This window comes from Amblyomma mixtum, chromosome 1 (assembly GCF_055824585.1).
Source record: "Amblyomma mixtum isolate Tamu chromosome 1, ASM5582458v1, whole genome shotgun sequence".
NCBI classification, from domain to species: domain Eukaryota; kingdom Metazoa; phylum Arthropoda; class Arachnida; order Ixodida; family Ixodidae; genus Amblyomma; species Amblyomma mixtum.
The window spans coordinates 9,981,926-10,008,657 of NC_143012.1; the positions used below are offsets into that span (position 1 = coordinate 9,981,926).

Genomic DNA, 26,732 nt, shown 5'->3' on the forward strand with positions numbered 1-26,732 from the left:
TTCAGCCGCCGTGTTTTGTGACAAAGTCTTTCTAGAGGACCACGTCGTCACCGGCCTCGCCCCTCTTCCTCTCAACTCCCCTGTCCACCGCGAAACAGCGGGAGAGACACAGAGGCCCGCCCGTTCCTAAGCGTAATGAAGACTTGACATCAATGCAAGGCAGACATCGACGACGAGGGGGGGAAATGAAAGGGAAAAAAGAAAAGAGCGGATCGCTCAGATATACGGCCCGCACAGGCTAGGGCGTATTGACGTTGCCTTGGAAACCGTATACGTTAGCGTACGGATGCACGCCACAAAGCCCCCTCCTCTGTCTCTTTCTCCCCCTTCTCTCTCTCCCTTTTCTTCCTTAATTTCCGACCTCCCCTTCCTTCCCATCCGCCTTGCATGCTCCCCGCCCATATACCGTGTTCAGTGTTTGCCCCGCGAAAGGCTCTTTTGGAAGTCCGCAAGCGGCATGGTAATACGTGTTTGCGCATGTGTGTGCGCGCGTGCGTGAGCTTCCGCCATTGGCGCCTCTGTTGCCGTCTCCACTTTTTGCCTTTCTGTGCGGAACGTATATTCGCTCCTTTGTTTCCGTTCCCCTCCTCACCCTCGGCGCCTTCTCGTTACCATTTGAACCCGTCCAAGCATCTTCGTTGGCGTTGTTTCCGATGGATTTTCCTCTTCTCTTTTCATCGGCACATTTCTCACTTCCCAATAATGCCTTCTTGAACCTTGATGCTCCGCCCGACTGGTTTTATAGCTATCTGCATTCATTTGTGAGCTTGGTTCCATTCCGTTAACGGATCTCTCTTCCCACTTTAAACTGCCTTTCCTTGCTGCTGTTGCCGTCTAATTCGTTCGCTGTTCAGAACGACCTGCTCTACTTTATCGCCGCCGTCGCTTGACCATCGAATTTCGCGGATAATATATTTTGCGTTGTGAATATGCCAGGAAATTGTTCCAATATTTCAGAACGCACTCCTTATTTACGGTACATCCCATTTGGCGTCCTTGAAAAAGGGAGGAAGAAGTCTTTTGCGACCCCTGCCCCACCGCTTTTTTTTTTTCTAACATGATTGCGCTTCTGACGTTTCGACTAAAAAAAAATTCCCAGCCTTTTTTTTCACACATTGTTTGTTCTTTTTATATTTTAAGGACATTTTCGTCACGTTACAGTTACTTTCTGTTGTTCTTATATGTACCAACAGTATTCCTTAATTGGTTTGTTTGGTATGTGAGGGAACAAACGCAGGTTCCTGACATCCTAGTCGAAATCAAGAGTAAGAAATGGGCCTCGACAGGGCATGTAATGTGAAGGGCAACATAACCGCTGGTCCTTAAAGGTGACGGAGTGGATTCTAAGAGAAGGCAAGCGTAGCAGGGTGGGCGGCAGAAAGTTAGGTGGGCGCATGAGATTAAGAAGTTTGCGGGGATGGGGCGGCCGCAGTTGGCAAAGGACAGGGTTAATTGGAGAGACATGGGAGAGGCTTTTTCCCTGCAGTGAGCGTAGTCAGGCTGATGATGATCGTATGACGATGAATATTCCTTGCTCATTTCCCTTCAAACCAGCAGCGCGAACTCACTCAGACCTCTTTCTTTCTTTCTTTCTTTCTTTCTTTCTTTCTTTCTTTCTTTCTTTCTTTCTTTCTTTCTTTCTTTCTTTCTTTCTTTCTTTCTTTCTTTCTTTCTTTCTTCTTTCTTTCTTTCTTTCTTTCTTTCTTTCTTTCTTTCTTTCTTTCTTTCTTTCTTTCTTTCTTTCTTTCTTTCTTTCTTTCTTTCTTTCTTTCTTTCTTTCTTTCTTTCTTTCTTTCTTTCTTTCTTTTTCTTTCTTTCTTTATTTCTTTCTGTCTTTCTTTCTTTCTTTCCTTCTTTCTTTCTTCCTTCCTTTCTTTTTCTTTCTTTCTTTCTTTTCATTCCTTCCTTCCTTCTTTCCTTCTTTCTCTCTCTCTCTTACTTTCCTTCGTTCTTTATTTGTTTTGCTTTCTTTCTTTCTTTCATTCTTTCTTCCTTTCACTTTTCGCTTTGTTTCTTGCCTTTTCACTTGCTACGAGCGCACACGTGCATCTTTAAAACGACGCAGCGGAAGTGCAGTCGAAACTTTGTTTCTTATGCAAAAAGGAGGGAAGGCCATTTAATTGTCTCAAAATCTCGGCCGCGTTTTGCCAGTCTTCACGCATTTTCTTGTTCACTTCGAAGGCGATTCAAAGGTTTGCCGCCTGGCTCTCTCTCTATATATATATACGTACACATCTTCCGGCGCAATTTGATTGAGCGGCACACGTTTAATTATTAACGCCGATCGGGCGGGTACGTATCGCACAGTTCACGGGCGCGATCGACCCCCTCTCCCTCTATTTTCGCAATTCCTCTCTCTTTCGCTGACAGCTTGATTGAGTCTCGTGAAACGGGCAATTTCCTTTGCCAGCTATCGAGCCGAGCCGTCGGCTCAAGAGAAGCAAGCGCTCAGATATAAGAGATTGATTGATTGCGATCACTGCGATTCTTAGCTTGAGCTCATTCATTCGGCTCACCTTGTTTGATCACGCACCCGTTCGGGCTGCGGTATCCGGGGCATGATACAGCCTGTATAAACGTGGAAAAGAAAGAAAGATACAGGGTAGTAGTAAAACGCGCTGCCGCTGAGCCGGCTTTATAGGTCGTAGAGTCACTTTACGGAGCTCCCTTATTTAATGACCATCTTCTAGTGGTGTGCTCTACTTTTCTGCTTGAAGAGAATATATATAGGAGGCATACAATTTACCCCGTATATCTGCAGATAGAAAACCAAAAATTAATGGGCCCCGCCGCGGTGGCTCAGTGGTTATGGCGCTCCGCTGCTGACCCGAAAGACGCGGGTGCGATCCCGGCCGCAGAGCCCGAATTTCGATGGAGGCGAAATTCTAGAGGCCCGTGTACTGTGCGATGTCAGTGCACGTTAAAGAACCCCAGGTGGTCGAAATTTGCGGATCCTTTCACTACGGCGTCCCTCCTATATCCTCAGTTGCTTTGGGACGTTAAACCCCAATAACCAACCAAACCAAAAATTAATGTACCTGTTAAATCTGTTCTCGATGCAATGCCAACGCGTCATAAGGGTTTGTCCCCATAAAACTTCTGGCGTGGCATGCTACGGCATTGGCCGGCACGCCAGCATCGGCTAATCAGTATATCCGACGCGGGAGGCGCTGACGTATCAAACAACCGCAGATTCCCTTTCCCGGAAAATCCCGGAAATGTCGGCCCGCAGTTGCGTCACAAATCCTTAATTATGCTCATAGCACGCGACGTCCAAACACATGAGCGCCTTCAATCGCTGAATAGCCTGAATTTATACGGAAACGTGAATAAGCAAGGATATGTTTTGCTTCAGCATATAAACTGTTCGGTTTCGGCTCGGGTGGAGTGCCCAGAAGAGCTTGCCTGCGGGCACGCCGCTGTTAGTGATAAAAGAAATACACTTCTGGTTGTTGCAGATAAAGGACCCAAGTTATCTCGCTAAATAGACAACCACGCCCGCCTTGTGCGGCGCGGGCCATTTCAGGCTGCCGGCAGCAGCTGCTTTGGACTTGTTCCTGCTTAGAGATACGGGTGCACATTTCAGAGAGCTTGCGGGGAAGTAAACAAACAAGCAGAGAGTAGTTTGAAATTATATTCGCAGCCATTTCTTGCTTCGTGGTCACTCGCTAGCTGATAGCAGCGCCGCCATGTTATGCATGCAAATTCCTGAGGGCCCCTTCTTCCTGCATGAACAAGGACCTGATTATACCACGCGGACGAGGAGCTTGTTTCCGCCTGTATCTCGGCGCTCCTCTTGTTAGGCGCGCATGTATCTATCATATTCATAGCGGGCGGCGGCGATGCCCTGTACTTCGCCGAGCCGATCGAACCGCGTAGCGCATGAGTTAACGGAATGATTATTCCAATTGACTTGTTCCGGCGAGTCCGTCGCTGATAGCCGCGCTCCGCTGGCCGGCGACGGTTTGCCACATTTTTGAGACCGGGCTGTGGGCTGGCTCCTTCCTTGCCTTCGTTCTCGGGTTTCCCTCTTCGGGCTGTTTTCTTCTTTGTTTGTTTGTTTTTTAATTGAGCCCGCGTCTGTCCGTGGTCAGTGGTCTTCTAAATCTGGCTCGGAAACGATGTACCAAGATAACGAAACGAAAAAAAGGGCATTGCAAAAAAGAAAAGCGAGCAAAAGGAGACGCAGCCGGTCTGTTTGGAAGTTACCCGAAGACGTCCGCTTTCCGTGGCTTCCTCGTTCATCACTCGGCCCCAAAGCACCGTTCTGATTACGTCGTCATACAGAGCGATGTTTTTTGTTGCGTTACTTCTGGAGGCAGTTAGTTTGTTCGCGTATTTTCTTTTTTTACCCGCAACCTCCCTTCGTCCATCTCCCTCGCCAGTTGCATTTACCGCCAGCGCTCTCCGCAGCTGCCGTGTTCGCTCTCTCATAGAGTTGTCCGTTTCGCTTCGGCGAGATCCGCGCTGTTTTTGTTGCTCCCGATTCGCCTCCGTCCCCGGTAGTTCGGCGTTTCCTGGGATTCCGCGCCCTGCGCTGCTTGCCCTTGTTGATTATATTTCGTTGCTCTTTATTTGTTTGTCAGCTATCTCCTATAAGTTCACCTTCACTTGTTTCTGTTTGCTTGCTTTTTTTATTTTATAATCGGAAGCGCCCGCCCGCTGTTCGTCGTCGTCGCCAAGAGATATATCTGTTCACCTCCGTTAGCCTTGTTTGGTGTCCTATCCTGTCCTGCTCGCTTATCGGGCTACATTTCTCACACGCTCTTGTCTTTTCAGTTTTATAGTGTCGTTTCTTATTTGTTTTAGTCCCCCCCGCTCCCTACTTCTTTCATTCGTGTGATAAGCCAAGCAGCATGACGTAAACAGTCCAGCGGCATCGGCTCATGTCTCTGTTCCCTGTCGGTGTCGTGAAGGCTGCAGACAGACAGCTGCCCGATTAGGCTCTTATCGATTTTCTTTTTTTTTTTTTTGTCTTTTGCACATCCTTTTTTCGTATTCTTTCCGTATTCACTTACTGCTGCCGCTTCGCTTTGTTTGTGAGGCGTTCGTGGCATTTGTCCCTTTTATTTATTCTGGCATCAGCTGCTAGCTTCTGTTCACTATGCAACCGTGCGTGTATGTGCGTCCTTTGGTTACTGTTTAGTTACTGTCGGTTGGTGTCACGTAATTAAGCTAACGAGCAGTGTGCCCACAGAGGCGACTGACCGTATATAACGTCCTCTCTGAACTGTTCTTCCCTTCGTTCATTGTTTTGCTTGTCTGTACCATTCTGTTGTCTGCGCTAAGCTTGCCGTACGTAAATCTTGCACTGTCCTCCGCCTGATTAACTGCGTACAGCTCGAGAATCCCCGCTAATTAGATTACCTCGCTGTACTGAGCGCAGGCGCCTGAAGAAGGAGTCCCTTACTAGTGACTGTACTACGTCAGAGACGTCGGCGTAGTTAGTCAAGATTTTTTCTTTCCAGTACTTTTGGTATTTTGATTTTTACGCGTCATAGAGACAGTGTTTCAGTGAGGCATGAAGTAGGGGAGGAACCCGGTTTCATTTCGGCCTTCTAGGATTACTGCATCGGTTGGCATCAGTGTGTCACAGTTCAAAAAATTCTCAAGTGATGCTGTTTAGACAGAAAAGAGTGAAGTCATGTCTTCCCTTTGGTCGCCAAAACGCTAGACGCTGTGGTGCTAAAAGCTCGTTGGAATTCTCTTGTGTTTCAGACCTGGGTAAGAGCATGTTAAAAATTGACTTGCGACACTGGATGATTCGCGGCGTACTAAGCCTTAAATACCGTAAAATAGACCTTTGGCCACGCGCTCCGCTGTTCGCATTGCATTTGACCGCGATATCACCTTGGTTTCAAAGCTATTCAACTTCATGGATTACGCTTCAACACGTTGTATTACAGTTCCTCGAGTTCTGAAAACACGTTTTTCATCTTCATCGTTCTGCTTGGCCCTTCGTGACAGAGCTCGCGGTTCGATTCCAACACACGCCGCGTGGGTGCGCTCCACGCGACGACAGCTCGCGCGTACTCGACCTTGAACCGCGGCGTTATTGAGTTAAGTCACGGGCGTTGACGGCTGCCCTCGTGCTCTTCTATGCAGGGCGAGCTGCTCGCGCGCGTGCGTGCGTGTGTAAAACGGGTCACAAAAGACGGACGACGTGACACCGCTTGTTCCGGTGTGGCCTCTTTAAACCGCTCACCCGTCCCTACCCTCTCCCTTCGTCCTCGCCACTCACCCTCCTTTCTCTTTTTCGCACCCTGACGTTGCGCGCAGCCCTAATGACTAATGGCGCCCTAATGATTTCCCATGGAGCAGCGGCGTCGCTCTTTTGGGGCGGCTCTGCGGACCGCTCGGTCCTTTTCCTGCGAGGTGCGAGTGTAATATTGAAGCAGGCAGCTTGCGCTGCTGGGTCAGTGTTGTTAGCGTCGCCTTTCTTTTTCCCTGCTTTTTTTTTCTTGTCTTCTTTTCTTCCGTCTTGTTCGGCACGAGGCAGCAGCTCTTATTAATTGCAGTCACGAAGCCTTGCCTGCCTGCACAATGGCTGGCCTTCTCGAGATCATTTGAGGACCGCCTCCCCCCCTCGCTTTTCACACCACCATCTCGTCCTTTTGTGTTCGGCGAACGCCTAGGTCTTCCCTGTTCTCTCGAGATTGCAACGCGTCGTCGTCGTGCGGCGTAAGAAGGCTTCGCCGTTGTGTGGCGTGGTTGGAGCTTGCCGGGCATCTAGTATATTGGGCCAGCCGTAGCCGCAACACGCTGCTTCCCTGCCAGGCCGTGATGTTGAAACGCCGATATTGCGGACGTGGTGTAGGTGCTTGGAGGGATTCGATATAGAGGTCGGAGTTATATAGAAGAACGCCAGCTTTAAAGTCACGACGCTGCCCTATATGCGTTCGAAGGCCATTTGCGTTCGCTGCGAACTTTCATAACGCTTTAGATAGGTGCGTGTATCGTTTCTTTTCTTTTTTTTTTTTGCGTTAGAAGACGACGCGTGGCGTTTACTCTGGACATCATGGAACAGAGCGTCGTGTGAGCATTTTGTTGTTATAGACGGCCGTCTTTAAGCGCATGTATGGGGACGCATTTTAGGCAAATGTATTTTCTTACCGAATGCTGCCTGCGACATCTAGTGCTGCGTGCTGTTATGGGATGCCTACTGCGATCACTCGGCTACCTTAAAATGCTGTTCGGAGTAGTCAGGCAGGCTGCATGATTGCTGTTCTTCCTTAGCCAACATCTCTGTGTCACTTTAAGTGAAAATAAAATGATGTTGTACGGTTTGATTCAGAAGATTTCTTGTGGCATTCACAAAAAGCGAACTTTGGTCGGGGATGAGGTGCTGGTAGCTCTATAGGAAGCGCGTAGCACGATGTATACGCTAAGTAGTGTATATTAAACTGAATTCTGAGTGGCTGATAGCGTGCGATGTGCGTATGTTTTTCTCGCTACTAACGAGTTCTGTTTTTATCTTTTTTTCTTCCTCTCTTATAGGTAAGTCCCTCCTGGATTTATCTGCTCGTCTCCGGATGAGTGTGCTCGTGTGGAGTCGGAGGTGATGACGTGAGTCGAATGGGCGTCGCGCATCCTTTTGGGCCTCGTTCACACTTCAGTTGAAATCGCATCAAATCAGACCGAGTAGAAAACAGTCCTCCTGGGTGCAAGCGCTGAGAGGCACATTACAACTCATGTGGGCAGGTGTCTAGTGGGCGGTCCTGTAGAGCATCACGCAGTGAGGATAATGCCATGGCCAGAAAACACTCCCACGCAGTTGACGTAACGGAGAGAACAGTTTTTGACTGACGAATAGAAAAAGACGCAAATATGCAGTTCTACCTGTGTACCGGCTCTTTCTTTTGCCGTTTAATTGCGTCTTGACGAAATGTCTAACATATTACTGAGTAAGAAGTAAACCGCACCTCGGAAGAGGAAATTGCGCAACAAGATTTGACTCCTTAGGTTCGCACACTGTATCTGAACACCCTGCTGCCTACCTGCTAAAATGCTCACAGCTTCTTAAAATAAAACATAAAGGTAATGTTTTTCTGCTAGTCCAGCCGCAGTCTGTGAGCGTTTAACTGCTACAAATAACGTGTGGGATGCAGTATTGAAGACTTGGGCGTTGTTGAACGGTCAACGCTATCGCTGTAACGCAATGCAGTTGCCTTGCGAAAGACTTGTGGGGCCTGGCGAAGTGCATTATGGGCTTAAAGTTTTTAGGCTGTTTTAAGATCGGTTGATTCTTGCATTGAGTTCACGCTGGGATGCATTAGTCCAGAAACAGAATCATGTTTATTTAGCATCATGACGATGTTGGGTGCGCCGACAAAAAGCGAGCGATGCCTGACGCGGCCGACGCACCCCCCAGAGGCATGACGGTGGTACCCAACATGATAGCTCATTCAGAAAGAAACTAACAAACATAACAGATTTGGCATCGGCTATACATCAATGCGGACTCCTTATCTAATTGATGCGGGAGAGTGTAGCTCTACATTTGATAACCATAATTGGTTCGGGTCCTAGGTACAAACCATTTGAATGTCATTCGTGTAGAGTACTTTGCTGTTTGCATTGCAGTCCTGACAGCTTTACCACAGGGCAGTTGTTTGTATTAACACTGGCTTTATACCGCCATAGGAGTTGGTGGTGGTCCCGGGATTTCATCTTGAGCGATTGCCTTCTTACTCAGACACATAGATCGCCCTTAGCAGGTACTCTATGCCTTTTACGTAACGTGCTCGTTACAACGAGCCTGCACGCAACTTTCTACATAACAACTAATTCTGGCTGGCTTCTAAATTTGAAACGAATGAAAGAAGTGCCATAGATGCTGTGAAGTCAGCAAGCTGGACCACATTCATTTACTCTTGCTGCTTTCTATGCTTTCAGCTAGAAACTACCATGTGCTCGATTTGCGAGCTTCGCTACCACAAATTGCGTGGAGTTTGCGAAGAAGAAATTTATACCATTAAACCGCTGGGTGTATTCAAGCTTTCCAGTGTTCATTAACCTGGCCCGCGCTTCTCCGTCTTCCAGGCTCAGAAAGGTTCTTTTAATTCGCGCAGCGCCTCTAGTAGCGTGCTCTTTGATATGATGACCATAACTCAATACTCGCTCATCTTCTCATAAGAACTGCCCGTCCTATTCTTCACTTTCAGCGCTCGGGTCGAGGGCCCTAATGGCCGTTCCTTGAGCAGGACTCCTTATAACGCGGCTTTTTGTTTAAGCCTGAACGGTAAGAAAAGGAGAAGGCACACCTGAAAAAAAAAAAAAGAAAAGTCCAGCGAAATGCGAAGTTTGCTTTCAATAGGCGTTTAAGACCTCGCCGGAGTTTCCTAGGCACCGTCGTAATGACGGCATATGTATAGGCGCTCTCTACTTACATGCTGGGTCGTAGTGAAAAGAAGACGAAAAAAAAATACCCATTCGCTCAAAATCCTGTCGGAAAATCTTTTTTTCCTTGCTTCTTTCGCCGTGCTCGCTTTGAAATCGGATAAGCCTGCTTCTTCCTGTCCCGCGTCTCAATTAATTTAAGCATAACGTATTGATCGTAATTCGCGTCTTAGTTGGGATTACTCGGGGCTTTCATATACACGGGCGGCTGGATAGCTGCGCTTATGTTCGCGTCCCGTCTTGTCTTGGATCGTGTCAGCTTGCTGCCATAGCAGCGGCAGCCATCGCTAAAATCTGGCTCAGAGTTGAGTTCACCGGTGGATAAAAGAAATATAAATAAAATCCGCCCGACCAGAAAGAAAGCTCAAGAAGCGAGCTCTTCCGGAGTGAAGATGGATATCTACTACCTTAAAGCTTTTAAATTTGTTGTTTTATTTTTTGGGAGGGGTACTCGCGTTCTCTTTTTCGCGATGAGCGTGTTACCGGCGCAGTACCTGACGCCGGAAATGACTAGGAAATGAATTGAAGTCACCTTGAGTGCATAGGCGGATCAGCTCACGCATACGCTGGTTTCTCAACTAATGCGATACTTGAATTTCCCTTTCTCACCAAATTTTTCGCTTTTTTTTTTTTGCTTTGTGTGCGTATTCAGGAAAAATGTTTTAAGACACCGGAGCCGCGTGGCGAAGAAAGGCCCCTTTGATGTGCGTCTTGGACCGCCTTAAAAGTTCTCCCGTCTTTTATTCTCGAACCATCCATAATTCAGCGGCTCGCGGTCTAAATGTCGGCGGGCGGGCGTGTTCTGTAAAAGCTGATACCGTCGGCGGCCCTCGGCTTTTATGCCGGAGCCTAATGATTTATCCGTGTTGTTGTGCGAGTCTGAGCCGTTCGCCTCGGCTCTTATTTTGAATTGGTCCGTATTTAGCGGGTTTTTTGATTTTTGTTTCGTTATTGTGAACGCCCAGTACGAGAATACGCACAGTGTATAAACCTTTTCGCATGTGCTTTCGGGCGCAGCCATATTTCCACGGAGCTGTGCCAGCAGCGTTCGGATTGGCGGATTTCGTGCAGGCATTTACTGCGCAGCTCAGTCCAACTCGCACGCGAGCTCATTCAATCTGTAGACAGTGAAACGGTCGATACTACCGAACCTGTTGTTTAATGCAGTCTTATTAGCCAAGGGAGTTCTTGATCAAGCAGCTTTCGTGACCAAGCACTGTTGCACGTGTCGAGGTCGTGACCTCATTCGCAATAAGCGACGGCGGTTCGATAGTCTTTCCTTCTGTGCAGGGTGCTTTGCAATTTTTTTTTTTGATAACTGGTGAAAATAAACGCTGTCACTTTCAAATGAAAACTTGGAACGTTCGGGACATCGCGGCGATTTTGCCTCGTCCATACCTCGCGTCACCGATCTGTGCGCGGTTGCTTAGCAAGAACTGACCTGAAGCGTACTGGCCATAACGCTCTCGTCATTCCATCTCGACGGCATGCAGATACTACCGTGCAAGATATGCATCTTCGCTAGGGAGGGGGTGTATCGAAAAACGATGTCGTACATGTACTCTGTTTCGCACGTATACTTTATTATTCGCAGCGGCTAGCACTGTCCGGCATGCGTCCAGCCTAGAAATAAGTAAACAAATAACTAAAAACAATGCCCATGCGTGTCGTCCGCCTAGGGCTTGTCTTTCGTCTCGAACATCGCGAGAGCTGGACGAGTCCATTTCCCAAGGCCATGTAGTGGCGGCCAATGCGACTACATGGGCGACCGACACGGAAGCCTGCTCACGCAACCAGAGCTGCACGGACGTCAGCGAAGATGTACGGCTTTCTTGGAGAGAGGGAGGGAGGACAATGGGAGAGAGAGAGAGATAGAGATAGAGGACAGACGAACAGGAGGTTTGGAGGTACGGTACAGGGAGAGCGTTTTCAAAGTGCACTGCTCGCGTGTCCTACTCGCGGCCGCTGCTAGCATTTCGTATTTAGCTTTATCTTATTCTTCGGTGCTGTTCTGGCCGCCTCCGGATTAGCAGCGTCGTCCATTTCGTTCCCGCTAAAAGCTTTTTCGTCGTCTGACCCCCGCAGCAGACGAGACCGACTCTGGTCAGCGCCGCAAACTCTCGTGCAGTAGTGCTTCGTTTCCTACCCGCTCCTCTTTGTTTCCTTTTCTTCTCGTCTCTCTCTTTTTTCTTTCGCTCTGAGGTTCTTTTCTTTATCTCGGTGTCTGAAAGCAGGGGCGGTTCCGGGCACGTATTCCATAGTTTTTTTTTTTTTTTTTTTGTCTGTCGCTTCTTTGTTTTGGTCACGTCGCGCGGCGTTGTTGTACAGGTTTAGTGCTGGCTTCACCTGCTTGCGTGGCTACTTTGCAGGCAAGGACACGGTGGAGGCTGTCGCGCACTCCGGCCTAACAGCTGAAACTGGTTTTGCTCTCTGGTGTTTCGTACATTTGCGTGGCGTTTCAGATGGGAGTGCGTTTTAGTTTGTGTTTTCTCTGGGTTCCGAATACATTGTCTACCTTTCTTAACATCTCTGTGGAAAGCTGAAAAAGTAGAAGCAAAATAGAATGGGCAAGTTTTTCTTTTTTCGTAGCTAAACCCTTACTTTGCGGACAAATGAAACGCGAAACAGACGGTTCTTAACGACAGCAAGAGCGCGAATAATTTTGCTGAGGAACAGGAGTTACCTGGTTGGCTAATAATTGCTTCTAACATGCCACAACCGCAGTTCTGAATGTAATAATGAATTGAGTTAGAACCGCCCTCGCGTTGAGCAGTTATTGTACTGTACGTGTCTGCACCGACTCGTTCACGTTTGTTTTAGATTGTGCGCAGCTAATGTGTTATTACCTCCATCGCAGTACGCGTTGAAGAGGCTTGAGAATCGTTGCGTTGCAGCCGTCGCTACGCGATCTTTCACTCATAGAATAGGACCATAATATAAAAACCAGGCTATAGTAACTAAACGAAACTTCAATAAATCAAGGGAATTTTCGTTTATATTCGTTAGTGCGCGCATGCTGCGCCTTGAACAGGATGAATAGTTATCTTAACCATCACGCATTGTTAAGGCACAAAAGCGGTTGCGAGTGAATCGGGAGCCCTCATATCGGGCCCGTGACGGTGAAGCATGGAAAAGGGGAGAATATATGGACAATTGTTTTCGTTATCGACTCTTTAAAAACAGAAAAAAAATGTTGAGGAAGGGCTTTCAGCAACAGTTTTCAGGGATGTGGGCGTGCGCATCCTTGCAACCCGGCGCCTCCCCGTGACGAAAACGCGAAGCAAATTCGGGAACCCCGGTGGGGCACCCCAGATCCCTTTGGGGAACAAGCATTCCCTGTGGGGACGCACGCGCACTCCCGCCGCGACAATATGTCGAAGTAACCACTCCTCCCCATCTTTCCCCCTGCCATTCCCTTTTAGGAAAGAAAAAAAACGGGCATGTTGTATCCTAACTGGTTAGTTTATTTTTAGTTCTTCCCTCTCCGGATCATTTTTTTTCCTTAATTGTTTTTCTTTGTTTGTGCCGCCTCATTGGCGCGTGGAGGGTTCCAGTCGAGGCACTTTTTTTGTACTCCTCGCTCCATCTATTGTGAGGCGGACGGCGTTATTGATGACCTCCGGGGCCGATTCATTGGTCTCCGACATTGTTCGTTGAACGACGTTTTTGAACAGGGGCGATTCGGTCTGCTTCCACGGGGTGCCGGTCACTTTTCCTGTGCATTACAAACTCTTACTTGCTGTTTATTGCTTCCGAGGTGCGTGTCTTTTTTGTGGTAGTTTTTTAATCTCTGCTCTCGACCAGCTTTTGTGTGGAGTTTTCAGAGCCCGACTTCATCGGCGAATTCGAAGCACTTCTCACGTGCCTGGCCGTTGAACTGTGTTGATTGTCAAAAAATGTAAAAGTCTGCAGACTTATTGCTGGACCAATATGTAGAGCCTTTTAAGCGTAGCACCGGAAGGCTAAGTGCTTGCACAGAATCAACCACACTGTAGAGCCCAGGAACGAAATCAGTGGCCTGTGTAATTTTGAGAAGGGCTGTATGCGTTGGTATTGCATCTCTGTAGCCGTCTGCGCAGTGCTCTAGCGTTAGCTTAAAACGAGGTTTTTGAGAAGTTCTGTTTCGTCATGTGGTAATCTTGCACGGTAATCTCTTGTGGTAATCTCTTGCACGGTGGGTTACTGGCGCAGTTTGAAACTCGCTTTATCCATGAACTGTTACTTGCGATAGTTTGAAACTTGTCTCTTAATCTACTGGGTGAAGATCTTATAGGGATGGCTTATTTATATATCTATGCGGCTGAGGACATCTAACGGCTCAAGCGCTTAATGGGCGCAATAAACTTGAATAAACGTACATATTCAATTTTCCAGGACCGCATAATCGAGTCCTTAACGACGTACAGGAGAGGTCTAAAAAAAGCACTGATGTCTTCGGATATCAACGCTCAAGATATCTTCATTGGGGTAAACAATTTGTTACAAACTGTTTTAACGAGACCTTTTTTTTTCTTTCTGTACTACTCTGTCATGCGTTTATCTTATGGTCATGCCGGCTTCAAGCACTTGGTGATAGTAAGCCGAGGACGTTGTTTAAAGGTCTGTTAAGGTGAGTTATGAAGCCCTCGGCTTGTTAAAAGCTTCGTTAATCAATTAATTAGTGCTGGCTTTCCAGAGACAACTCTCAAGGCTCAGACGCTTCAACAGTAACAGCAATTAATCTTTAAGCTCAGTCGAAAAACATGGTGCGAGCAAGAAGCGATACGAAGTGGGTGTCTCGGCGTTTTCAACTTCGCTGTCGCACGCGGCTGATATGAGCAAGAACCACAAAAACGGCGTAAACTTGAAAGTTTGAAGCGGCTGCTTCTATATAAAGCCTTTGGCTGCAATGCTGCTGACGGCAGTTTGCGTTCCTGTCTGACGATGGTATTTAGTCGTTGCTAGAGCACGTTTCGCAGAGTTATAGTTTTTAACGTGGGGGGCCTGTATATAAAGAAAGTAGATTAGATTAAACGACGTGGGCGACGTGTTTTCTTCATCGGATTGTTGCTGTTCTAAGTGGCCTGCCTTTTTTTTTCTAGAGACAAAACTTTCTTGACTCGGTGTCTGTCAGGACCAGGTGGGGGCCTCAACTATATAAAACGAAAAAAGTGAAGGGCGGTACTGTTTATTGGAGCGTTCGACAAAACCGCCGCATGTTGGTCGATATATGAAAGCCCGAAGCCGCGGATCCAGGCTTTATGCACGTCGAGTTCGCCGGTGTAGTTGTTTGACTGGCGGGGTTTTTCTGTACATATTTTCCTCCTGCTAGCCCGTCCCCACGCTCGCCTCGTTTCGGTGCCCACTCCAACCGCTCCCGCACGCGCCCTGTTGCTGCTTTCAAATCCCCATTTCTGTCTCCTGCCGTTCCGCTTCAAATTCATCACGGCATGCCCCTGCTTTTATTCTTTTCTTTTTTCGTTCTACACGTGCCCCTTCCTTTTTCTTTCCACCGCCATTCATGAGTTCATTTCTTTATTGTTAAGTTGTCTTTCTTTCTATGATTCTATCCCATTTTTACCTGCTATATGTGTCGCAGCACTGTAACGTGCTCTGGGCAATGTTTTCAGTTGTCGGCGCTGCCGGAAGCCCCCGGTGGAACTTCCGCTTTTTCTTATCTCTTTTTATTGTTTACTACTTCATTAGTCTATTAATTAATTCGAATTCGTTAACCGAGTTGTCGTCGGTAGGCAGAGTATCCTGCGTGTGCAAAAGTTAATCAGATTCATGCCGGAGGCTTTAATTTCAGATACGTACAGAAATGTTAATAAAAAGGCGCTGGACTCTTGACCAGATCACCCAAAACAGCGAAACTGGATTGTGTTGTGTTGACTGTGTTACAACTGTCTGCACTTCGCTAATAGCTGACGCATTAAGGCTGTTTCACATGCAAGCGACCGAACGGCGCGATGCGGCAGAAAAACTTCCAGCTTGTTGGAACGTCGTCGCTGTGGCTGCTCGAGCCGCCGCGGCAGCCGCTCGAGAGAGGTTTCTGCGTCGCGGCGGTAGTAATCGCGAGCGTTTTCGCTCATGCAAGCGACTGAGCGATTGAGCGGCGCGTCTCAGCGAAAATTTCCAACTTGTTGGAACCTCGCCGCTCGTCGCAGCGACGACTCAAAACAGGTTTTTCCGTCGCGGCGGCAGGATTCGCTAGCATATTCGCTTCCATGTGAAACAGGCTTTAAGGTGTTTAGTAGAGCGAAGTGCTTCGCTTGACACGAAGTTCACGCGAGATATGCGTTCGTGTGCGAGCAGCAGGCCATTCAAGCAATCTAATACATCCTCGCGTTCGCTTACCTCGGGTGCACTCACGACGGTACGTAGTTGGTCTGAGACGCTTGGCGAACGCGATGATTTCTGCGGCAAGCTTGAACTTCAAGCCTATCGGTGTCGTGCCCCTCTGGCGATATAATATGTGACTCATAGTTCCTTTTAGCTTTTGTCGTTGCGGCTTGGGTTGCGCGCGAATTTTCATTTGGGTACAGCGTAGCAGTCCTGCGAAATACTAGCGCGAGTAGAGAAAAGCATAACAAAAAAAAAAAGCCGAAATCGACCCCTCCGTCACCCTGAACTCGCCATGGACAGCTTGAAGATGCGATATTTGCACCGCACTTTCTGCGTCTTAGTTTCTTTTTTTTTTTTCCTCTTCATGACGCGCGCGTGTGTACCTTTTCGTCCATTCCCATCGTGGATGTCGCCGGGTTTGCGCGATAAGTTTTTCGTCTCGTGCGCGCGTATTCGGTCCTTCTTCCCCCACCACGTCACGGCAGGAAGGTTGCGTGCGGCCCGTGTTTGTCGACGGGAGACGAGGCAGCCCACGACATGGCGGGTCCCGTCGAGGGCTCTGACGGCTGGGGTGTGCAGGATGAAAAGGGGGAAAGGGGATATGAGGGAAGAGGGAGGTCTCCCTTGCTAGGTCTCTTCTTTTGGCAAGCTCGTCGCTAGGAAAACATGACTCATCGCCTTTTTTTCCTTTCCCATTCCCTTGTCTCTCCCTCCCTTCTGGCTCCCTTTCTTTCCGCTTTCCCCCTCCACTTCAGGCTGCGCTTGTCAGCCCGCTGTGCTGTCCCGGTGACGTCATGGACAATGCTCAGTGTATTGCCTTTTCTTTACTTTCCTCCTGTTTTTTTTTTGTGTCCTTACTGTGTATTGGTTTCTGCTGTCGTCATGTTGGCTAACTCCTCAAATCCCTCTTTGGGGATCGCCTTTCCCCGTTCAGGTTTCCTTTCGAGGATGATGTCGAATGGGGCGCGGCCGTTGGTCTGTTTTATGGCGCGGCGGGTGGCTGTTGAAAGAAGTCTGTCCCCTATGTACTGATGCCAACTTGGGAAGCTGACGAAGAATACGGAGCAAAACATTTAACACGTTTAGAGATGCTTGGATGCGAATGTTTCTTGAGGATAAGAAAGGTGCTGTATCTGTCTCACTCTCGTTGAACACCTCAACCATCGCCCTGGGGGATGGAGTGAAGGAGGGAGAGAAAGAGGGAAGGGGAAAATAAGCGCTGTAATTCGCACTCCGAACTAATTTGCACCACCTAGAGTTCTTGAACGCGCTCGGACATCGCGTATTAAATGGGCGATTTTGCAATTAGCCTGCATCGAAATGAGGCCGAAGTGGTCGGGATGGAGAACAAACATGACACTTGTATTGTAGTCGAAATTACGAGCAAAAATTGTACTCGTGCGGAGCGTGTATTGGAGAGGAAAAATGCATCCGATTTTCTTACCGTTGGAACCTAAGTTGTGATATGTTTAGTCTGGTGACATACAAGCTGTTTAATGCAATCACGTTTCTTTACAGTAATTTAAATGAGTTGTTTTTTCTACCCTTTCCTAGTGAAATAGTTATTGTACTGATTTAATTTCGTACAGTTGTAAGGATTATTGTTGCTGCATAAAAATATCTTGACCCTCTTTTTTAACCTTTCCTTCTAAATGCCGCTGCAGCATTAAATTTCCTGTTTTATCTCTAGCAAAGGTAGTGTTACGACGTGTAGCACCTTTGTAGTTCGCCACACTTCGAAGACCATGGCATGCGCACTTTCAGCGCATATCTGTCGATCGATGTTTATCATCATGTGACATATCGCTCATTTATGTCGCTTCAATGCACGGCGGTGTCATTTATCGAGACAAACGGGCTCGTTTCCACACACTATCATGATGTGGCCATTGTGCTTATTTTTTACCCTGCCCCTTTAATTTGAATTTATTCCCCGTCAGCCGAGAGTACGTGTAGGACCCACGCCTTCTTGGCCGGCTCCAAGTCCTGAACCACTGTTGTCGCAAGCCACTAGCCGTTGGAGGTGGCAGGTCCGCGCGTCTAATTCGGGCGCAAATCGATGGGCGCCCATCGATACGTCCGCGCTGGCCGCCGGGCCAGTCTCATTCTTTAGTTATTCTTTTTTTTTTGTAGGGGGGGGGGGGGGGGGTATCTTTTTTTGCCTGATGCTTATGCTTTTATCAGCAGTTTGCTTATCTCCTTAGCGACAGGTTTCTTTTGGTATCGATACATGCCCGGCTTTTCATCAGCAGCTGGCTGTTGTTGTTTTGCATAGTTCGTTCCTGGAAATGCAATGGGGAAAACCAGACGCGTCTCAGCAGTGGCGTGCCATATATTGAGTTGCGCGACGCCGGCAGTCTGAGCTGATCTGTGCTGCCATCTGATGTTTCAAGCCGGAAATTGTTTTCAGGCTGGTTTACATGGAAGCGAATGAGCGATTGAGCGGTGGGTCGAAGCGAAAATTTACAACTTGTAACCTCGCCGCTCACCGCCTCAACGACTCAAAAAAAGGTTTTTGCGCCACGGCGGCAGGATTCGCTAGCATTTTCGCTTGCATGTGAGACACGCATTACTCGTTGGGAAGTTAGTAAGAAATCGCTGTCACGATAGTAACACGAAGTAAATGCCCTCCGAATCGAAACTGACCGGAAACATCAGGATGTCGCCTGGTTTGTTTGTTGAATCGAATCGATGTTTTTACGAATTGTTTTTTCTAAGCTCTTTCGTAATATCTGGGACTGGAATACGCTACTAGAGTTTCGGTGAGTCAGCTTCATCGCTATGCGAGCGCCTGGGGCATGCTAAGAAGACTGCGTATGACAGTTCTGCAGAGTAGTATAATTTGCTTAGTTTCATTATCTGGCAGGTGTAATCTTTTCTGTGTCTTCTTTGTGACTGTTGAAAATTTGCCTGTTTACGTATCTCTGAAATGGTACTCGCGCTTGCTTTTTCGTTGTTTTCTTCACTCCTGTTTAATCGTTTAAGCCTGACAATACTTTTTACGTCCTCGACACGGAATGGTATATTCTTATCTCGTTTCTTTGCAATGTGCAGTGTTAACTTTGCATCCTTTTTGTCGGCCTTCTATTCCTGCAGTGTAGGCGGGTCTCTCTGGCAATATTCCGCTGTAGCCTCTCCGCGTGCATATCCTTCTAGGTGTCGCACGGACGATATATGAACGAATGGGCACTGTAACACCCCTCCAAACACGACGCACAACTGCGCGGAGGCGTTGATTAGGAGATGGGGAGACGACTCTTTCCTATCGTCCCCCACCCTTCGGTTTTCGTGTTCGCTGGTCGGATATCAGGTGAGAGACACGCTCTCGCATGCCCGTGCCAAAATGGCTGTCGCGTGCATACACGCGTAACCGGGTGCTCCGGCAGTGTCTGCGGTCGCGGTGGCGAGTCTTTGTTCGCTGTGTGGTCCGCGCTGCGGGTGACGACGTGACGAGCGTACGTTCGGGCTTTGGACACGCAATCATGCGCGTCACACTCACGCCGCGGTCGAGCTGGACGCGTCACGTGACCCGGCACGTGTTCTCCTTCCCTCTCCACCCCCGGCCGCCGCTGTCGTCCGCTCCATCTGCCAACCGCAGACGAGTCTGTCCTGGGATGATCCTGTATACCGTAGTTACATTTTGTCTGTTTTTCTTTTTTACTTAACCGTTTGCGTTTCTTGTAGTCTTTCTGCTTTCTTTCCCATGCTTACGTAAGTAGAACCAAGTTATGTTTCGTTTTGTTGTATGCGGGGGCAGCGCCCTTATCTCTTCTTTATGGAAACGGAATCCTCTCGCTTTTATTTCGCAGATTTTTTGTCTTTATTTTCTTGCTGCGTTCCCACCTCCGTTAAAAAGGCCAGGTGTTCTTTCTTCCGTTTCCCTGGGTATACTACCGAAAACCCCCCATAGTCGCTGCGCTCCGACTGCCTGTCTACACTTCATAGCTGCCGTCGTCCCCATGAGTGCCGACTCGTATTTCGTTCAGTTTTCAATGCTGCTGTTTTGGAGCTGTGTAAGAATGTATTGTGTTTAGAAACTGAGATCGTAGGTTCGCCTACGCGTATGCAATACATTGGCGTGAAGTCACTGACAAAATTACGCAAGCCACACCCTTTGGTTTTGTGTGCGTTCGTGTTTAATTAGACCTTCAGTCCAAAATGAATTTAAAACAGACCAGCAACGTGCGATTCGGCCAGCACGAATGTTGCTGTCCTCTGCAAAAAAAAAAAAAAGTAAAAAAGGAGTACAGAGAGAAGTACACGAACGACCGATGCAAATGGGGAACCGAGCGAAGCGTCTATCCGGGCCGTCACAGGCATGGTCAGCGGTATCGCCACATACGGGAGAAAGCACAGTCGTGAGGGGAAAGGGAGGCGAAGAATAGCCTATGTTCCTTTTTTTCCCGTTTTCGGGATTTTTTCTTTCTCTCTCTGGTCGGGAGAATAGCGGCGTGTCTGTCCCTGGGAAAATGGTCCCTGTTCGACCACCTGTTTTCACAATACCCCCTCCGACCGCCGCTGTGGGGCGCCACCGACGCTGTGCGCCTCTCGCTTTTTATTCGAAGTCGATGGCGGCTTGCGCAGCGCTCCGCGCGCGCTCACTGCCTCGGGTCTGACCGCTTTTCTGTGGAGACCAAGACAGACGCATAGAGAGGATTGAAAAAAAAAAAAGTGCAAAAACAGGCGAAAGCGATTCTGTCACTCTCCGACGGGCGTTGAAAGGGGGAAGGTATCCAAAGGAAAGCGGTGACGAAAAAAAAGACCAACTGTGCGAAAAGAACAGCCATGGTTGTAGGCGAAGAAAACAAAACGAAACAAGAAAAAAGAAAGAACAGCGCTGATATTCGTAGTGCCAAACTTACCGGAGTATACCACTGCCTGAATGTCGCGTTCGCTCTTTTTCCTCTAAATGATCACTTTTCCGACAGAAATAAAAGAAGAAAAGGCAAAACGGTAGCAGGACAGACACCCGTGTTCACGCATGGTGTCGTCTGCCAGTTTTCCGCCGGTTGCTGCAGGTTCATTGCGAAGATTCGACGTCGGAGTGATATTTTTAGATCAAGGTGCGTGCGTGTTTCGCGAATTAGGAGACAAAGGAAATGCGAGCGCAGTTAAATTATGCCCCACGAAGATATTTAGAAAACAGTTGCGGAAGAAATAGTCTTGTTCTCTTCAGAAAATGTGTCCCATCCACCACATTTTGAAGTTGCACAGTTTCGATAACGGGCCGACCTATCTGACGGAATACGCGGTGTCCTTGGTTAGCGACAATAAGATAAAGAGATGAGCCCGAGGGTGGAGAGAGGAGGTGGAAGGAAGCAGCTAGAAGTAAAGACGGAAACATTTAAACAGGAGATAAGTCCTGAGGAAGGGAACACAGAAGGGCGGGTAAAAGTAGGCGGTTTGCATACAGGGCCCGAGATATTCGCGAGAAGATTCGGTATCATCGGCTGGCTGGTTAGAGCGATGGAAAAGTGCTGACGGCAGCACGCTAGGACAGACAGATATGCAAGAACATTCAGAGTTCTTTGAGAGACGCACGATACAGCCTAAAATACAGAAATTACGGGTTCAACCGAACGGCGAAGAGAGGAAATACGATAAACGCGCTTTCATGCCCCCCCCCCCCCCCCCCCCCCCCCCCCCCCTCCGCCCGTCGGGATCCAGTCGGCCTTGTGATGTTATCGACGCGTGTACACGTGGCGAGGTCTGTTTCTTTCTTCCATAGATACGAAAAGGGGTATAGACGCCGCACGGCATTCGTGCTGTTTAATTTTCTCGGGTGTGGTCTGCGGGCTTGCACCTGTTGTTGCCCGCGAGACGCTCGCCGACAAGCGACGTTTCGATCGCGCTGGTTCCGGACCGCCGCGGCTGTATAGGGAATCGATGACGTTTAACCGCACGCGTGCCGTGTGTCTTGCTATAGGTGAGCTTGGACGAGGGCTGGCCTCAGTGTGCATGAGGTTTAGCGGTCGTAAATCAGTCCTGTCGTGAGAACCATACTTGGTTTCCCGGTGGCTTGTCAAAAAGTGTCTGTGTTCTCTATCTACCTGATGATGATGATACTCGTAATTAGTAGATCTAGAACTGTACGTACGTCAAGAACCAATTAAAGTTTGCAATAACTGTCTTGCTACAGGTCCCAGCCCGCAGACCACACCCTAGAAAATTAAACAGTACGAATGCCGTATGAAGTCGCATTTCGAACTACACGCAGCTTTGTTGCTTAATGAATGCTTCAACTCTCTCTCTCTCTCTCTCTCAATACCTCGGCGCTTTTGCCTTTGTTGAAACTTCATATGGCTAACATATACATGCTCTCATCCTGCGCTCTGAGCGTGCATGATGGCATTGGTTGCTTGTAAGCGAGAATTAATCAAACCTAACTGTCATGCACTATACTTACAACCTATCAAACCGGTGTTTCGCGAACACTGTTTTCGGCTGTCACTGACGTCACTAAAACATCCACTTTGCTGGGTCTCCCACTCTGAACACGAATTCGAACTATATAACACCGTTTCTCGTCGTTCCGGCCTTGGAGTTGGGCTTTACCGCGCAGCGCTGTGCGTCCCCGGATGTAAATTGTTATCGCGGCGCGACCTAGCGGTGCGCTCTGTAAACGTACGACTTGCTTCGGTTCCGCGAGCTTTGTTTACTCAGAGTTGAGCGCACTCGCGCATCCTTGCTGTCGCCGCGTATTATGTATCCTCGATCTCTCCGCTGCCGAGTCTCGCATTAACAAAGCCAGAGCTCTCTAAATTGAAAACTCGTCCGCAACGTCTCGCGCTGCGTGCGTGCGGCGTTCCCGTACACTTCAGTACATTCGAGCGCCCGCATTCCCACCGCACGCACCGTGCTGCTCGTTAGGCGAGTTTGGGTTAGCGGAGTGGAAAGCACCGAGACGAGTGCCCCGTAGCGGGGTTCTAGCTCGCTGATGTGCGAGCATTGCAACGGTGTGTGGTTAGCGTGCTGTGAATGGCCGCTTTGTGGGCTGTTTTCAGATTGGTGTGTTTGCTGGGGTTTGCTGATGGTGAGACAGTTTCGAAAGCACTCGTGCGTTGCCAGTCGTTCCAGAAAATAGCGGCACTAGGGAGCTGATAGATGGAGCTAGAAAAGCTCGTTGGTGGAGTTGGAGAAGGTACAATCGTGAGCAGTAGAAACGGGAACAAAGTTTGAGCGTTCATTTACATATTACTCAATAATTTTATGTGGCAAGTGCAGTTTATTTATAGAAAACTGAATAAGTTTTTGTTACAAGTGCAGTTTTTGTTTCTGTTTCCTGACTAGTTTTTCCTTGACGCATAATATCCAAAAGTCATTCTGAAATCTAGGAAAAAAAATGTTCCCTCTTATATTGCTCACGACTGTGCGTACTCTCATGTTTACTCACAGTAGCCACGTTTACATGAATGCGGCAGCAGTCGACTCCACTCCACTTTTTTTGAGGGAATGTACAAAAACGTCGAGGAAGAAAGTAGAGGACGAATCACGCCTCTCCTTCTCCAAACCTGCTCTTTCCCTCAAAAAAGTGGACTGGAGACTGGAGTCGACTTTTGTCGCATTCATGTAAAGGCGGCTAGTGATGTACGTGGGGTGCTGAAAATGATTTCTCGCGCGAAGGCACCGAAGTTCTAGCAAATATAACAATGAAATCGCATGGCCGTACCTCTGAGTATGATTGCCTTTCTTAACTGGATCGTCTTTTGTTCCGCTTACTACAAAACAGAACTTGCAGTCTAAGGAAAGCGGAAAGAAAATACAGAAGGAAGGCTAGCCGCACTTGTCGCATCGGCTCGGATCTGTCACTGCTGAAAAACTATTTTGACGACCCCCGGCCAGAAGAAAGAGAGAAAAAAAAAGTGCGTGAGACAAGGGAAGCTTGAGAGAGATATGTGACCCGGAACTTGAAGTGGGGGAGGGGAGCTTCAAAAACTAAAGCTTGAAAGAGGCGCATATCTGTTTTGCTTGCCTCCCTTTCATCGTTCGTGTCGGTCGGACAGGAAGACGATGACGCGTGCCCGAAGGAAGAGGCCCGCAGAAAGAAACCGAGTGGCTCTCCCGAAAACTCATCTCGTCACCCCAGCCTCCCCACTTCTTCTCATCTCACCCTCGCCTCCCCCCCCCCCCCCCCCCCTCCCCTGCTTGCTCACCATGACTTCAAAGAAGCGTTTTATGAAAGCGAAGTTAAAAAGATACATAAAACAAAAGAAGGAAAGAAATTGCATGAACGGAAACTACAAAGGCGGGCGTTGTCGTCGTCTCCTGTGAAGTCCGCCTTCCCCTCTACTTCCGCCGTCGCCCTTCCTCACTTCCGGATGGCTACTTCCGGTTCCGCTTCCGCCTCCTCCGCGCTTCCGACTGCCCTTCGATTGGAGAGGGGAGGTCCGCGTCGCGCACGCGTTCGGATCTCTCAAGGCAGCCGCACATCATTTGCATGCTCTCGGGTCTCGTTGCGTTGTTCCTTACGCGCTCTCCTCCTCTCTCCGTCTGCCTCTCTCTCTCTTTCTCTTTCCACCGACGAGACGCCCGCGGTCGCCTTTCCCGAACTACGAAGGGTAGTTGTTCCGCCGTGTTGTTTTATAACCCGAAGGCCGCTTTTGTGTTCTTCTCACCCGTGCCCCGCGCAGCGCCATATCTCTCCTCTCCACCTCACTCGCACCAACCTCTTTTCTTAAGCCTCACAACTCCTGCCTTCATTACCCGAGCCGTGCCCGTAGTCCTTAGAGCGGTATACCGTCGCCTAATGCCGCCTTAAGCGAGACAAGGACAGCCAGAAGATCTATCCCTACTTTTTTTTTATTCCCGACTTCCCTTTTCCTGCGTACGCGGCCGTTCCGGTTTTATCAGCTCGACTTCTCCAAAGCTCGTCATTCGAGGAAAGAATAGGCCGGCCTTTTCTATTCTATTACTTTTTTCCCCCGGGTACGAGGGTGCTAGTTCATCCGGGCTAGCGAACGGCGGTCTTATCTTTGGCCTTCTAAGACCGTGTTGAGGACACAGCAAGGGAGAAAGATAGCGTATTTCAGCGATCGCGCCGCCGAGTCCCTTTTATTCCTTCGTTCCCACTGCCACTGATTTCCCTATCTCGGTTCGAGGCATAATTTATTGTCCGTAGTGAAGCCTCATTTCAGTGGCCTGAATTTTCGGCAAGATGCGCGTTAGGAGAGAAACGGTGCTCTGGCGTTTTGCAAACCTCGACAAGCAAAACTAACGTGACGGATGGATACAAACAATAAAAAGAGAATGCCGGAAATCGGTACGCCTGGAGGAAAGCGCTACCCGCGACGAAAAATGATGTGTCGCGTTATCCTTTTTTTCTTTTCTCTTAATATTTTTTTGCAATCTGTTACGACGCCACCGAAGAAGGGAACCTGCGTGTAATGATAAATGATTCAGCTTGCTTGCGGTTGTGACTAGTAGTTATACACCGATAAAATAGTCAAGAAAACCGTTCCTGTAGTGGAGCATTGCTCTCAAAGTATGTGCGCGCAAAGCGCTGCTTTTGGTATCACTTTTTCATTTTTTCCTACTTTTTGTGATTTGTTTTCCTTCTCACCACATACGAGAAGTCCGCTACGGAGAGTCTTCCATTGCACATTTCATTTCACAATGAACATTTCCAGATTGGTGAGAGTGCAACGTTTCCTCTGTTCTGAAGACTGGAATCACTGCGAACAGGGTATTATTCCTGATGTTATGAACACTTAAGGAAACAAAAAAAAATAAAAGAAAAAGTACTGAAGATGCTGTCAGAGTGAACGGTCATTGATAAAGCCTTCGTACGCTGGTTGTTGCTTCGCGTTTCTTACTTTTGTGTGTAAACCATACACCACGTTTTACCTGCGCTTCTCAGGGACAGCGGCTTCACTGTGCAAGCCAAGATGCCCCTTGCGTCGCCAAGTTTCGCCCGCGCCAGAAGAATGAGTTTTGTTTAAGCGGCTCCCGAAGTGATGATATGTGCGTTTCTTCCATTAGGCTGCAAGTAACTAGGCGGTAGAGGGACAGGCGCACACTCCAAAGAGAGTGGAATCCTCCTCTCTTTTCGGGCTTGTGCGGGAGGCCGCACATTCTTGTTGGTTCGCTCATGAAGCAGGGAGTTTGAAAATGTTTGGCGTGCATTTATATTCAATAGAGAACAGCGCGTATTACAACCCTTCTTGCCCCCGCCCCCCCCCCCCCCCCCCCCGTCGTGTTCTCCGTCTACCGCCCCTTTCAATCGCCGTTGCAAAACGAGCTCGCATGTTGTCGTACGTCGCTTGGGTTCGAATCGTCGACAAAGCGATTCGCCGCGAGCAGACTTTGAGTCGAGCCTGAGGAGAACGCCGGGGGAACGGCACAGAGCAAAAAAAAAAAAAGGATAATAGCCCGTCCGTTTTTCCAGAATTTTGTTCCGCTCTACGCGCGATGGAAGTGGGTGCCCGTAACTGGGGGACGGCTCAACAGCAAATATTGCCCCGAGCAAACATCCTCTGCTGCGCAAGCTTCGGCTCCTCTACTCGGCAAAAAGAGAGGGGAAAAAAGAACGCTCGCAATTTCACGCTCTTGCGAGTCGGCATTATCGCCAAAAATGTGCTCCGTGGGCATTCTACTACACTGGAACGTCAAACACGCTTACTTAGTCATTCACAACAAACGAGGGATGGGAAAAGAAAAAAGAAAGAAGGAAAGATGAATGAAGCTGGAAAGCGCTTCCCTGCTTTCCTGCCTTGCCGTCTCTTCGGGCACGGATTTTCGCTAAACTGCTTATAGAATCAGGCTCCTCTCGGCTCGAAACACAACCGGGAAAAGGTGTACGTGGCGAAAGGTAAATCGGGGGAAGAGGAACCGTGCTCGGTTGAAGAGAAAAAAGAAATAAATTTCTAAAAGTGATTTTTTTTTTTCGGGAAACCTGGGAATCAGCGAGGACAAATCTTCTTTGAGTCGGTGCGTTCCGGCTGGTAGGAGCTGCGCGTTATCTCTCGGCCTCAATTTGGACGCTGAATATTCCCTCCTCTCCACTTACCCCC

At 48.5% G+C, this 26,732-nt stretch overlaps 1 protein-coding gene across 3 annotated transcripts in view; it reads left to right on the top strand.

Moving 5' to 3' along the window:
* LOC149365417 (ephrin-B3-like) overlaps nt 1-26,732 on the top strand; it is a 316,084-nt gene that overhangs the window by 225,961 nt on the left and 63,391 nt on the right. The window contains exon 3 of one of the 3 annotated variants that reach the window (XM_089542477.1): nt 7,498-7,558. The exons of 1 other annotated variant lie outside the window; for it this stretch is intronic. In XM_089542477.1, coding sequence (XP_089398603.1) covers nt 7,533-7,558 — 26 coding nt within the window. In that variant the 5' untranslated portion in view covers nt 7,498-7,532. Of the gene's footprint in view, nt 1-7,497; nt 7,567-26,732 lie in introns of those variants that run through there. One more of the 3 variants, XM_089542483.1, reaches the window with a different exon arrangement.